Source organism: Sinocyclocheilus grahami, unplaced genomic scaffold (genome assembly GCF_001515645.1).
Source record: "Sinocyclocheilus grahami isolate Dianchi unplaced genomic scaffold, SAMN03320097.WGS_v1.1 scaffold7.1, whole genome shotgun sequence".
Classification (NCBI taxonomy): Eukaryota; Metazoa; Chordata; class Actinopteri; order Cypriniformes; family Cyprinidae; genus Sinocyclocheilus; species Sinocyclocheilus grahami.
Genome location: NW_015505186.1, coordinates 1,893,085 through 1,907,327, shown reverse-complemented (window position 1 = coordinate 1,907,327; position 14,243 = coordinate 1,893,085). Strand labels below are relative to the sequence as shown.

General features: G+C 38.2%; 2 protein-coding genes across 4 annotated transcripts; one reads left to right on the top strand and one right to left on the bottom strand.

Annotated features, from left to right (window-relative positions):
* Positions 1-43: 43 nt before the first annotated feature.
* LOC107589731 (autophagy-related protein 101-like) lies at positions 44-3,021 on the top strand. 3 transcript variants are annotated; one of them, XM_016278263.1, is made up of 3 exons: positions 44-118; positions 364-621; positions 2,389-3,021. In XM_016278263.1, exons 2-3 carry the CDS (start codon positions 370-372, stop codon positions 2,791-2,793), a joined length of 657 nt encoding a protein of 218 aa, XP_016133749.1. In that variant the 5' UTR covers positions 44-118; positions 364-369; the 3' UTR covers positions 2,794-3,021. The 3 variants fall into 3 exon arrangements, with proteins under 3 accessions (XP_016133749.1, XP_016133733.1, XP_016133742.1); XM_016278247.1 differs by having other exon boundaries at positions 48-118; positions 351-621; XM_016278256.1 differs by having other exon boundaries at positions 78-112; positions 351-621.
* A 1,689-nt stretch (positions 3,022-4,710) lies between these two features.
* LOC107588809 (zinc finger and BTB domain-containing protein 21-like) lies at positions 4,711-10,063 on the bottom strand. Its single transcript, XM_016277037.1, has 2 exons — positions 9,734-10,063; positions 4,711-8,523 (listed from the first exon to the last, which is right to left on the bottom strand). Exon 2 carries the CDS (start codon positions 8,516-8,518, stop codon positions 5,444-5,446), a length of 3,075 nt encoding a protein of 1,024 aa, XP_016132523.1. The 5' UTR covers positions 8,519-8,523; positions 9,734-10,063; the 3' UTR covers positions 4,711-5,443.
* Positions 10,064-14,243: the final 4,180 nt, after the last annotated feature.

The following is a 14,243-nucleotide window of genomic DNA, read 5'->3' as shown; positions in this document are numbered from 1 at the left end:
GCGATTATTACAACGCCAAACTGCACTGTCCCTTATCCCGCCCTGTACTTCTGACGTGTGTTTACAAAACAAAAGCACTCCATTGCAAGAAAAAAATGTACATCGACATTTCGTAAAGGTAAACATGTTATATAAACGCCCTATAGCAGCTTAAATTGCGTTTGGTCTTCGTAACTATATATTGTTAAGTCGGTATTTTATTGTAAGCTGTTTCAGTCAGTCTGAAGTGGCGCAGCTCAGCGCTTTTTAGAAGCAGAGGCGCTTGAATGTGTTTGGATACGTGCCTATTTGACACAACTGAGCTCAGTTCAACATATCATTCTAAAGTCGTTTGGTTTTAATAACTGTAGAAGCTTATTATAGACCATCATGAACTGTCGATCAGAAGTCCTGGAGGTGTCAGTGGAGGGCAGGCAAGTGGAGGAGGCCATGCTGGCCGTCCTGCACACGATCCTCCTGCACCGCAGCACAGGTAAATTTCACTATAAGAAAGAGGGCACGTACTCCATCGGCACGGTGGGAACTCAAGACGTGGACTGCGACTTCATCGACTTCACATTCGTGCGAGTGTCTGCTGATGAGCTGGACAGGGTTATCAGGAAAGCGGTAGCCGAGTTTAAGGTACTTCTGATCACATTATTTCATATACGAGATATATTTGAATAGATTATTAGGCTGTATTTCACTATAAAGGTGCTCTATTTGGATATTGTACCATGGTAGTACCATAATACTCTTTAAAGTAACTTTAAGTATCATGGTATTACCCTACTTTATCATTTAACTTTAAACACTTTTTGTTAGGAGGTACGTTTTATACTTTATTATGCCTTTCCATTCAATTCATTTCCTCAGTACTTCTTCAATTTTGGTTATTCTCCTTTCTTTTCATTTTTTCCCCTTTTGTGTTAATAACGCCCAGCACCAAAAGATAAAGGCACACAAATAAAGACATTAAATAAACAATAAGTAGATAGATAAGTATTTTACATCTCCAAAGGAAAAATTAACTTCTATTTACGTATTATATTTCTACCATGCACTTAAGCACACCTGTAAGACATAATACATAAAAATAATCTGTTATATATAAAGCCTTTTATTTAAAAATGTATAGATCTGAATTCACTGTTTATGCGTGTGTGTATATATATATATAGAGAGAGAGAGCGAGAAAGAGAGAGAAATATATAAATATTATATGGTCAAAAAAGTATTGGGACACCCCCGTCTAATGCACAGGTGTGACTTTAAATGCAGACCGTGAGCCAAAAATTCATCACCAAACACCAATGACTTAAAGGGGTCATATGATGCTATTTTAAAGATCATTATTTTGTGTATTTGGTGTAACAGAATATGTTGACATGCTTTAATGTTCAAAAAACACATTATTTTTCAAATACTGTACATTATTGTAGGTCCTCTATGCCCCGCCTCTCTCAAACACTTCCTTTTCAACAAAGCCCCCCCTCGTTTGACAAGCGCAGTCCGCTCTGATTGGCCAGCTGACCCAGTGCATGCAGAAGCGCCAGATTGTCATAGCACAGTCGGAATTTACCCTTTTTTATTTTTAGAAATAGCCTTTGTGCACAGCCAGCCTTGTACTTTTCTAGGTTCAAAAAAATGTCGTCCATAAAATGCGTTGCACAAATTCGAACATCTAGGTTGTGCTGTTCTGTTGTAAATAAATCTTAACCAATGATTCCTAATTGCATCTACTTTCGGAAGGCCAAATAAAGTGCTTTTGCTTTCGCACTGAAACACAGCGTCTCTCTGACATGGCTGCATCAACACTACTGCTGTTCCTGAAACCACGCCTTCTTTCTTTGCGTGCACATTTGGGTGGCATTATACTAATGTTTCCACATAGTGACGTAGATATGTGGGGGCGTGTTAGAACAAGCCGTTTTAGGTAGGCGTGGCTGACTCTTTTATAAAGAATTGTAAAGAATAAAGAATATCTCTTTGGATTTGAGACTTTAGTCTTTGCAACTTTACAGATCTTCTTTATGCACCAAGAGTTTTAACACTCTAAAGAGAAAGGAAAACTTGAAATCGCATCATATGACCCCTTTAATTTAAATATTTTTTGTGCGAACTATGTATAACAGAAGATTACTGGAAAAACAAATATGTACATACATAGTATATATACGTACACTATATGGACAAAAGTAACATTAAGTTATTTAAAAAATGTATTTACACTATACCTGACTAAAAGCAAAAAAAAAAACAATAAAACACATAATAATAATATAATAATAGACTGAATAATAATACAATTATTCACCTAATAAATTTATATCCCAAACCTTTCAATAATGTAGCAAGTTCTAGCAATGTTCTTACACGTTTTGTAACCACAACCTTATTTCTACCCAGGATGCTCTTGGTAATTCTGGGAGTGATGGCATGGGTCAGATCTCTTTGGAGTTCTACCAGAAGAAGAAGTCACGCTGGCCCTTTTCAGACGAATGCATCCCGTGGGAGGTCTGGAGCATCAAGGTGAATGTGGTGAACCTGGCCAACGAACAGGAGCGTCAGATCTGCAGGGAGAAGGTTGGCGAGAAGCTCGGCGAGAAAGTCATCAACATCGTGGAGGTCATCAACCGTCACGATTACCTTCCCAAGATGCCCACGCAGTCGGAAGTGGACAATGTGTTCGATACGAGTTTGAAAGACGTCCAGCCGTATCTGTACAAGATCACGTACCAGATCACTGATTCTCTGGGCACGTCAGTGAGCACTACCATGAGGAGGCTGATCAAAGACACGCTGGCATTGTAAAGTACAGTGAAACAGCTGAAGCCAGATGCTTCTTGGATGTTTATGATGATCATGTCAAAATAGAAAATCGCATTACATTGTTCCTGAATGGGATTTACACTTTCCCTGTATAATAATGGTATACACTATCTTTATATCAGCTAATTCAAGCAAGAATATTATTGTAACCTGTTTTTTTTTTTTTTAATAAAATCGAATTAGGTTACCTGAATTATATTGTTCGAAATTTGTTTGTCTGAATTTTTGCTAGCCTGATAAACATTAATTTAAGGACCGTGTGTGTTAGCTTCCTTGAAAAAAGTGTTCGAACAAATGCAAAATATTTGATAAATATCAGCATTAGGCCACAAGTAAGTGTTCTTTTCAAGCATTAATTCAAAAGCTAATTAAGAACATTAATGTCTATTCAATTAAAAACAACAAAAATATGTAATGCATAATTGTGAGGACTCCCATTTTTCTTCTCGAAGTTAAGTATTCTTATTTTAAACAACATTTGAGTTTTTATTTTAGGAACAAAATGTATAATATATACAAGTATCTGTAAATTTTGTAACTTGCATGGTCTCCAAATCAGAACACAAACAACAGTATTACACAGTATTGATATTTATTTTAGAAAGCAAGCACAGAAAACAGTAGAAAATGCTTTAACACAAAAACTGATACAGTTTTTAAAGCCACATTAGAACAATTCAAGTGCTTACAAATATTAGTTATTGCAATGATACCACAAGAATACCAAAAAAGATATACTTTTCATAAAACAGAGAAAATTTTGTATGTGTTGTACAAACAAAGACCATAAAAATGTGTTTTGAGGATTAAATGTTCTGTTCTGTCATCACTATTCATTCAAAGTCGTACAATCGTTCAATGAACCATAATAAGAAGTTTATCAATTCCTGAAATAATCTTTTTATCATCAGGATGCATGTTGATCTGATTCTTAACCCAAAACAAGAAGCAAATTATGTCATGTAATACTGGGGTCAAAAGTAAATGCAAACTAAATCAGGTACTTCTATCCTCCTGAGTAATAGGCAACTTATTCATTAATGAATGCCTTTGGGGGGAAATAAGTTAAAAAGGAATGTGTTACCATTTTATCCATCAAAATATAGACTAAATGACAGTAGCTGATGGAAAATGCAAAGAGCAAGCAACATATTTAGATTTTGTGCTCAACAAAGGCCACAAGCTTGTGAAGCCAAACATCCCCTAATGTAAGGGAAGAAGACTTTTTACTTAATTGATTTAATATTTCAAACACTTGCTAAATATGAGGAAGAAATATCAAGGAATAAGATAACTGTTTTTGTGCTTTAATGTTTTAGAATAAAGATCTTCTCTGGGTCATACTGTCACAGAAAAGGTCCACTGAACATTGGGAATGTCCAACCATTCAACGTCATTGCATCAAGACTTCATTAATCACTGAGTACTGAGTTCTGGTAAGTTGAGCTTACACTATGGTAAAGCTCACAATGTACTGATACAGTACTGATACAGTGTGAAAATCTACTCAAACGTCATCTCTACACATTTATGAGAAGTAATTCCCACATATACTGCATGTCCTGTACAACAAAAGTATTAGGAGATCCACATTGCAGGCACACACTGAACTGCTTAAAGAACATCACCCCAAACCTGCTATTTTGTACATATAAAGCCTTCTATTTGTTCAATACATTCACTGAATATCATCCACAACCTCTAAACAAAAATACCATGTAAGTCTACATAACTGGCAAAAGCACATCAAAAGAATACTCTTAAAATGAAAAATACATCTTAACTAGCAATGTCGAAATTAAGTTATAAAGGTTTTCCTCTATAATTGATCACAAAGTTTATTGTATAGTTTGATATCTATTACTGTCTGCTTAAGGTATGGTTTTATATGGTTCAATCACATCTTAAATCAAGATGTAAATCTTCATTCTCTTAAATGATCAAAGCAACAATTTAAGATTAATAGCTCTAACAATATAAGCAGGGCTGAATTGGAAATTTAACACACAAAAAAAAATCAAATATTTGAACATCTTTTTCTTATTTTTCCTTAACTTAAATGGGGCATAAATAAACGTAAAGCTATCATTTTAGGCCAGTAAAGAGGGAATTAATGTCTATTAATGCCCTTTCTACACCAGCCTGTGCTTTTAATAGAGAGCAATGTTTTTTTGGAATTGCTTCAAAGTGCTAAATAACAGCATAAAGGCCACTAAAACAACAGAGGTGTACGCAAGTCTTCCACGTAACTATCCAAAAAAGTAATCACTCATTTTTTGTTTGCAGTAAATCAAAGAAAGTACTAATGTGAAAGAAATCAGTTTCATTTATAACAGTCTTTCCTGATCACTGAAAAGTGAACTTCGAAATAATACAGGGAAATGCTTTCGAAAACAAATGTATGTTTTAAGCAACTCTTGGCATGCAATCCAAGATGCATTCAGGAAACTCTGACAGTCTGAATACTGTTTATAGAAATAAGGTGTAATAAGTATGATCAAATGCTATTAATAAATCCCTGGGTTTCATCTGCAAGTGTTTCCCAAAGTAAATCATGTGACCGTTTAAAGGAGACAAGGTCCAAGTTAGTCAACTTTAATGGTTAGGGCTACAAATGTGCAAATCTGCGCTGTTACATATGGCTCTGCTCGTGACTCCACAGACTAAAAGCGGTCTTAAATGTCCGGTGACAGAATTTGCACATGTACTGCCGTTTAAAAGTAAGCGCAGAGAGAGTTGGGGCATGGTAAAATAGCGTGTCGGATTCCTGAGGGGTGATCGTTTTTTCTGCGCTGTCGGACTTGGCGTGAGATTGTTCCCTAGGTTCATCGTCGCCTGTTTTGTCTTGCTCTGGCTTCTTGAGTTTAGTTGACGGTGACGTGGAGCCTCTGGGTTCCTCTTCTGGGGCATCCACCCCAGAATGGGTCGCTTTAAGTGGAGAAGTTGGAGGCTCTGGGATGGAAATTGTGAGAGGTGGAGAAGGAGACGGAGAAGACTGAAGCCTGTCGATGTCTCTCATCCCTGGCTCTTCAGGTGTGGACATGTGGGACTGGTAGTGGCTCCAGAGGCGGAAGTTGGTCCTGAATGCTTTGTGACATATGTGGCAGATGAAGGGTTTGATGTGGCAAAGCAGTTCCTGATGTCGTTCCAGCTCTTTGTGGGCACTGAAAAGCTTCCCACACTTCTCACAAGGCCAAACACCCGGTTCCTCGGATCCAACAGAAGCGGTGCTCATGCCATCCTTGGCTGATACTGCTTCCTCTTGAGGTTCCTCTTTGACCTGCAGCTCCCCTTGACCATGAGCACTCAAGTCCTCTGGGACATAAGACCATGAGTCTTCAGAATCATACATGGGTGGAACCGATGAGTCACTGTACACTCCTTCCTCTCTGGAGTCACGTCTCGACCCCTGAAAAGGAGGAACTCCGAGAACATTGGATGATTCGTCATGATTGCTCTCCTGGAGACCGAGAGTCAACTGCTCCTTCACACTCATCATATTGTGATTGTGAACTTCAACCTGATGACGCCATATGCTGAAAGAGGACTTAAACGTGCGCATACACTCAAGACAGGTCAGCTTCTTGTACTTGCAGTGAGTTTCGTGGTCTTTCTTGACGACTGTGTTGGAGAATCGAAGTCCGCAGTATGGGCAGACGGTAGCGTACCTGCAAGCTCTCTCATGGTCTTCTAATTCAGTCAAAGAGGGCAGTTTCTCATTGCAGAGCCGGCAAGAAAAGACATCCTTATCTTGGTTTTCTTCAAGATATGTCAACTGCTGCTGCTTGTATTGAAGGTCTCTCTCGGCATCCGTGTCAAGGTTAGCCGGCTCAGCGGAGTGTCCTTTCATATGTAGTTTTAAGTGTGATTGAAAGAAAAACATTTTGCCACAATAGGGGCATCCGTAGGACCTCGATCGCCTGTTTTTCCTGCCGAAGGGTTGCGACTGCAGGCCTTGCTTGGATCTCCGGAGCTTCATAATCAAGGCCTTCTTTATCTCCCGCTCTCGTACTATATCAATTAGCTTCCTCTGAAACTTCTCATCCAGGACAGAATAGGAACTAGAAGAGGGTGCAGGATTTTGAACCACGCCGTGTTGGGTTTGGCAGTGAGTCCAGACTTTGAAGTTTGTGTGAAAGCGTTTGTGGCAGATGTCGCACGCATACGGCTTCTCTGGGTTGTGGTACATGTTCACATGGCGATACAGACCTGCATTGGACCTGAAAACCTTCAGGCAGTTCCAGCACTTAAACATTTTGTTTGGCCGAAGTTCTCCAGGTTCCTCATTACTTTTGTCCATGTTGGAATTGTAAGGTACCTCATCAAATGTGCGTTCCTGATGCATCAGATGATGCTCATTAACAGGCCTAGATCTCTTAAAGGGCATATAACTACCATCTATCTTAGTCTTCCTCTTCATCGAGGGAGTGAAGTACCCTCTTGGACCTTCATCATAGTTTGCCTGAAAGTCTTTGAAATTTACCGGCAGGTTGTCTCCAACAGTAATGCGAACTATTTCAGAGGGGTCAGCAAGAGGACTGCTGGGCTCCGATTTAATTCGGAGTTGAGTCGTTTGAGTTCCCTCCGTCTGATATGCATTTCGCTGTCTCGACCTGAGAAGAAGTGACATATCTTTTGACACCCGATCCTCATTTTCAGGGTATGGCGACCTTGCTGTTGTGTTAATTAACTTGACCACGGATTGTTCTCGACTTTGTGAGTCCTTTAGCTCCAGAGCTGGAGAAAAAACGGGAACTGGACTATCCATCGACAATGATCTGCGCAGCAGACTTTTAATAAGTGGCCCACTTCGGTCTACAGTTTGGTTGCGTGGACCTTGATGTTCACCCACTGGTCTGGAATCATGCGATGCTTCCATTCTTCCATCATTGGCGCCGTCAGTCTGATCTGATTGTAGGCTTGCATGCTGTACAGACTCACTGAATGACACTGAGGATGTTAGTTGCGGCCTCATAGATTGCGATCGGTATTCAGTTCGACGTCTCAGTATGGATGTTGGTGAGGAGATGATAGATCTGCAGTTGCCATCATCTGTGTTTTTATATGAGCTTCTGCTGTTGGAGGTACTGTTGGACTCTTTTTCATTTGGTCTGATGTGTCCTGAGGATTGGCTCTGATTACTGAAATCGTGTGTGAGCGAGGGTGGCTCTGTGGCCTGTTTAAACGGTTTTCCCTGAAGAGTCGAACTTTTCCTCTGAAACACATCCATGCCAGGCTGCTCACCTTGACCTTGATGTACAATAACACTTCTCTTTTGAGAAGCGCCATCCTCCTCCTCAGAGAGCGACATCCGTTTCCTTGACACAGAGTATGACGCCTGAGGTCTTACAGACATGATGTTGGTTAGAAAGGGAATGCCGAGGGTATATCCCAACTCCTGTATAGCTGCCAGGCTGCATTTCTCCACAAACAGAGATGAGGAGTAGATGTAGTTGAGCACAATCTCAAATGCATCAGGCTCACAGAAGTCAAGCTGAACAATGGAGCGGTTCTCTGCGTCCCTTCTGGAGAACACAGACTGGAAATATTCACTGCATGCTGCAAGGATGCTTTTATGGGCCTGGTATTGTTGATCACCTACTAACAATACAACATCACAGAGCTGACCCTTCAACCGCTGCTCGTTGAGGACACCCAGCAGAGAAATACCATGGGAAGGGTTACAGTAGTGCCCCAGGCTCTCCATTTTGGCTTTGAAGGGGAGTGAAAGAAAATATAAATTTAGTGACATTGAAAAGTCATAACAACAGTGATTTCAATTAAGCTACAAAAGTATCTTGGTAATATTGTACACAAATATCAATACACTGACATAACTACAATTTTTTTTTTTTTTTACATAATTTATTTATGTATTTGTATCTAAATGTATAAATGCACTGTTTGTGCATTGTGTGCATTCACTTATTTATACAACTTGAAATATTACAAATATATTCATATATGTGGAAATTAACATTGATGTACATTTAAAAATACCCAATGCATTAAATAATGCTAAAATTAAATCTTATAAAAAGTATTACCATCATCTTATAAAATGATATATTAGATAGGCACACAACATGTAAGCTGACATTTGTCTCAAACAAATACACATTTCCATCCAATTTGTTTTCTTTAAAAAAAAACATACAGTTATTGAAACATCTGAAATCAGATTAATATTTAGTATTTAGCCTTTGAATATTGTCTTGAATAATGAGGCACTCTGATTGGCAACCACTGCAATATAGTGTGTTAAAAAAAACATAACATAACATAACAATCTGACGAAGATGCCTGACTACAAACACTATTCATTTATTAATACATTTTGCTAAGCTGTTAGCAAATAGGCTAAATATCATAAAATACAGTAAGCGGGCCTACCCAGCGTCTACGCACGCGCACAACGACCGCTGATTACATCATGTCTAACGTTAGCTACAGTTGGTTTTACGCTGCCTAGAGAGACTATTCGCTCATTAAAACGAGGCGTGAGTATATTTATATTTCAACTGAAATGATTTCGCTGCATATTCCTTCCTTTTAATCTCGAGCTCCATTTCAATTAAACCATTTGTTGAATCACCGTTGCCAAACTGTGACCATATCAGCAAACAAGTCACAAAATACAGGCAAGCGGTTGCGTTTCTTCACTCGACTATTCACAAGATAGGAAATGAAACGATTAGAACACGCGTCTGCGCACACACAGCCTCTCCTGTCACCGACTGCGCAGACGTCGCATCCTGCACAACAGACTGAGAGCAGCCGCTTCTGTCAGGAAAGAGAGAGAGAGAGAGAGCGCGCGAGAAAATCTCCTCGGCGTTACGTCAGGAAAGGCTGATTTTACCCAAACAACATTCAACTACTTCAATTAGACGACGAAATAAAGTTGTTCACGATTTCAACTCACCCTAGTTCGGTGGCTTTGGATGCCCCGGAGCTCCGACACTGGACTTTGTTTCAGAGTTGCGTTGAGCGTGAAGCAGTCGTGATTCCATCCATCTTGTATTTGACGTCATCCCACTCTAGGGATGAGGTCATCGCTAAGAACGCTCGTCACGTGTGCTGCTCTCTGATTGGCTGCTGGATAAGCTGTGGGCGTTCACGGAGGATGACGGACTGATAAACAGTGGAGATGAGTTCGCACGTATGCACACACTTGTTAAACAGATAGCAAGCTTTTTGTCATTAAGTATAACGTTACATATAGAAATCAGTACTTCTAAAGACAATGTTATTTCCCCCCTGGAAGTATTTATTATTTCATCCACTGTATTTAATGATAGGTTTACAAAAACAAAAAGTATTGTTTTTGCACACAGCGTATAGACAATGTGTTTTAACAATGTGATTTTTAAAATACATAATATTGGTGAATTGTATAACATTATTTTCATTTGATAACCATATACATTCATTATCAAAATAGTTAGTTGTTGCTGCACTTAGAATTGTATTTAGCAATTTTCAGTTGCAGCATATCTAAATGATCACACTGCGTAGTTCTTTTTAAATTATGCTTACATTTGCTTATATGATATATTTCTGTGCTAAATTATGTATATGATGCATGCTGATTAACTAATAATTACACATCATTCTAGAAGATCTGGGTTCTTTCCCCTCTGAAACTAATTAAAGTGACATGCTTAATTAATAAGGTTTGTCACAGAGTCATGGGACTTTGTATTCATTATATCTTCCTAAGGGAAAGCTATATTGTGTTTACCTGTAGAACAGCCAGGTTAACTCATATCAAAGTGAAATTACATGAGGCAAGTTTCAACATTATCACTTTTTTTTTTTTTGGACATGCCTTATATCCAGGGCTCCCATTGTCAAGAAAAAAACCTGGGGCTATCAGGATTTTTTTATTTTTATTTTTTTACTTTAATTGGGATTAGTAGAGGTAGTTCAAATATCTTGGCATTTTAATATATATATTTCTAGTAATGCCATACAGAATTCATTCAATCAAAAGTGTTTCGTTCTATTAGTGAAGTGACGTGTGGCGTCTCATACTCAGAATTTGTGCTCTGCATTTAACCCATCCAAGTGCACACACACAGCAGTGAACACACACCTGGAGCAGTGGGCAGCGGCACACGGGGAGCAGTTGGGGTTCCGGTGACCTGCTCAAGGGTCTCACCTCAGTCATGGTATTAAAGGTGGAGAGAGCACTGTACATTCACTCCCCCCACCTACAATTCCTGCCAGACCTGAGACTCGAACCTGTGATCTTTGGGTTACAAGTCTGACTCTCTATCCATTAGGCCATGACTAATGGATAGGATTAGTTCACCCAAAAAGGAAAATCTGCTGAAAGTACTGGCCAATCTAGATGTAAGATGATTTTGTTTCTTCATCCGAACAGATTTGAAGAAATTTGGCATTACATCACTTGCTCACCAATGTATCCTCTGCAGTGAATGGGTGCCGTCAGAATGAAATTCCAAACAGCTGATAAAACCCCTTTATTTTGCTTGTAAACTATGCTTAATCTAAGCCGAGTTCTCTCCTGATTCAGACAAGATGACTTTTTTATGGACAGTGGGCTTTTAAAATTAAAACTGTCTTAATGATGAATTTATTACAAACATGCAGCTTTTCACTTCACAAGACTTCAGTTGATGGACTGAAGTCATGTGGATTATTTTTATGTTTTTATCAACTCTTTGGACTCTCATTCTGACGCCACCCATTCACTGCAGAGGATACATTGATGAGCAAGTGACTTAATGCTAAATTTCTCCAAATCTGTTCAGATGAAGAAAAAACCTCAAACTGGATGGCTTGAGGTTGAGTCAATTTTCAGCATATTTTTATTTCTTGGTGAACTATCCCTTTAATTCAAACAGATGCAAATGAACATTTTGCCCAGAATTCTCTGTAATTTAAATATCCAACTGGAAAACTCAAAAATGTTTGGAAACCCTCTTTATCACTTTTTTCTTTCCCTCAGTCTATTCTTTGACAAATAACTGGTTGAACTCAGCACACGGTACATTATGCTCCCCTGCTCTCTGCATGAGGACACATTAGTCACTCAGTGAGCGCATAACACTGACATTCTTTAATTAGGCTATTTTTCACACCACATTAATTAGCTGCTAGATTTAACCAAATGCCAGGCTGGGTGCTGATAATCTGGTGTCCGTATGGGTGCGTGTCTGTGTATCGGTGTATTTATGGCTTGAAGTATGTTCTCAAAGACTGAACATTATGTGCAACTACGCTGGTTCAGTCACAGTGCAATTTTCACCAGAAAGAAAATGTCTCGAAGCAAAAACCTTTGCCTATTGTGAGCTAAGAGGTTTGCAAAGGGGTCTGAAGGGTACTGTGGTGACACTTAAAAACATCATTAAGGACTTTTCTCATCGTTATCTGAAATAAAACTTAATGGCGTCACTAAAATGTCTGGTAAGACACAACTTTCAAACACATTTAGTCATTCTTTTTTATAATCAGCAGCATTTTACTGTCATTTTTATTCTCAAAACCCTCTCAAAATGAACTTTTATTTCCTCTACCAGTCTAACACCGACTAAAGGGTAAAGTGTCAAAATCTCATATTACACCATACAGTAGCTGAAAGTGAAATGCTTTTTAAAATGCCATTGATTTTCCACTGATGTTACAGGAGACTTTTGGTTTAGTAGCACCTGAGCAGATAAAATAAAACAGACTCAAGGGAGTCGATGGCGTCTGGAGAGAAAGGTGGGACAGGAGCAGGTGTCAGCAAGGGTTTGCTTCCAACAGTGTATGTGGAGCTCATAGAGTAACCTGTTCCATTCACAATGGCTTAGTATGATTTTTCAAAAAAAGAAGCAAGTATTTGGTAAATGAAAATGCATTGGGTTGTTGGTACCTGGTTAATACTAAAATGTCTGGTAAGACACAACTTTCAAACACGTTTAGTCATTCTTTTTTATAATCAGCAGCATTTTACTGTAATTTTTATTCTCATGGCGACAATGGCGACAATGGCGCCGACGCTGATGGCTGCCTCCGTGGCGTGCTCTGCAGTAGTTTCACCGACTAAAGGGTAAAGTGTCAAAATCTCATATTACACCATACAGTAGCTGAAAGTGAAATGCTTTTTAAAATGCCATTGATTTTCCACTGATGTTACAGGAGACTTTTGGTTTAGTAGCACCTGAGCAGATAAAATAAAACAGACTCAAGGGAGTCGATGGCGTCTGGAGAGAAAGGTGGGACAGGAGCAGGTGTCAGCAAGGGTTTGCTTCCAACAGTGTATGTGGAGCTCATAGAGTAACCTGTTCCATTCACAATGGCTTAGTATGATTTTTCAAAAAAAGAAGCAAGTATTTGGTAAATGAAAATGCATTGGGTTGTTGGTACCTGGTTAATCACATCTCTTCTTGGCCTTGGGATGGGGCACAACACTTTATTTGAAGGTAGGAAAAATCTGCTTATGTTTTCAAATTGTGCTTGATTTAAGTATCAAATTTATCTCAGATGGTTTTTCTACCATTTAAAATTAGACATATAGGAAGAGTATATAAAATGAATTTGGACAACTTGTTAGAAGTTTGATGAGAAATTCAAGTTCATATTGATATTTCATACTTTGGTATCTTGGCAAACCTGAGCAATATTGTTTTCTTTGAAGCTCTTAAGGAGATTTTTGAAGTCTGAAGAAAAAATGTAATACCTATTTCTATTTCCACTCAGTTTAATCTCATTACTTTCTCTGAGATCATTAGTGATTTTTCTTTCCAGTGCTGTTATAAATCTATAAATATAAATATCTCATATAAAAGTCTATAAATATAAATCTATTTTAAATGTTATATAATTGTATATGTGTATTATTCACTACTGTTCAAAATTTTGGGGTTAATAAGATTTGTTTTTAAATTTGTTTTTAAGAAAAAAAAAATTCAGCAAGGATACATTAAATTGGTCAGAAATGACAGTATGAAATGACAGAAAATACATCTATAGTGTTTTAAAAGATTTCTGTTTCAAATACATTTTTATTACTCAAGGAATACTAAAAACATATCATGGTTTCGCAAAAATATATAAATAAGCAGTACAACTGTTTCCGATTTTGATAATAATATGAAATGCTTCTTGAGCACCAAGTCAGCATATTAGAAGGATCATGTGACACTGAAGACTGGAGTAATGTTGCTGAAAATTCAACTTTGCCATCATAGGAATAAAGTACATTTTAAAATATATTCAAATAGAAAACAGTTGTAATTGCATTGCAATAATAATAATACTTGCACCATATTACTGTTTTTACTATTCGATCAAATAAATTCAGCCTTGGTGAGCATAAGAGAGTTCTTCAAAAAACATACACTTTACAACTTTAGAATGGTTTATTTTGGTACCATTTGTCGCGGAGCAAACTATAAGATGATTGAATTTGTCTATTTCCGACA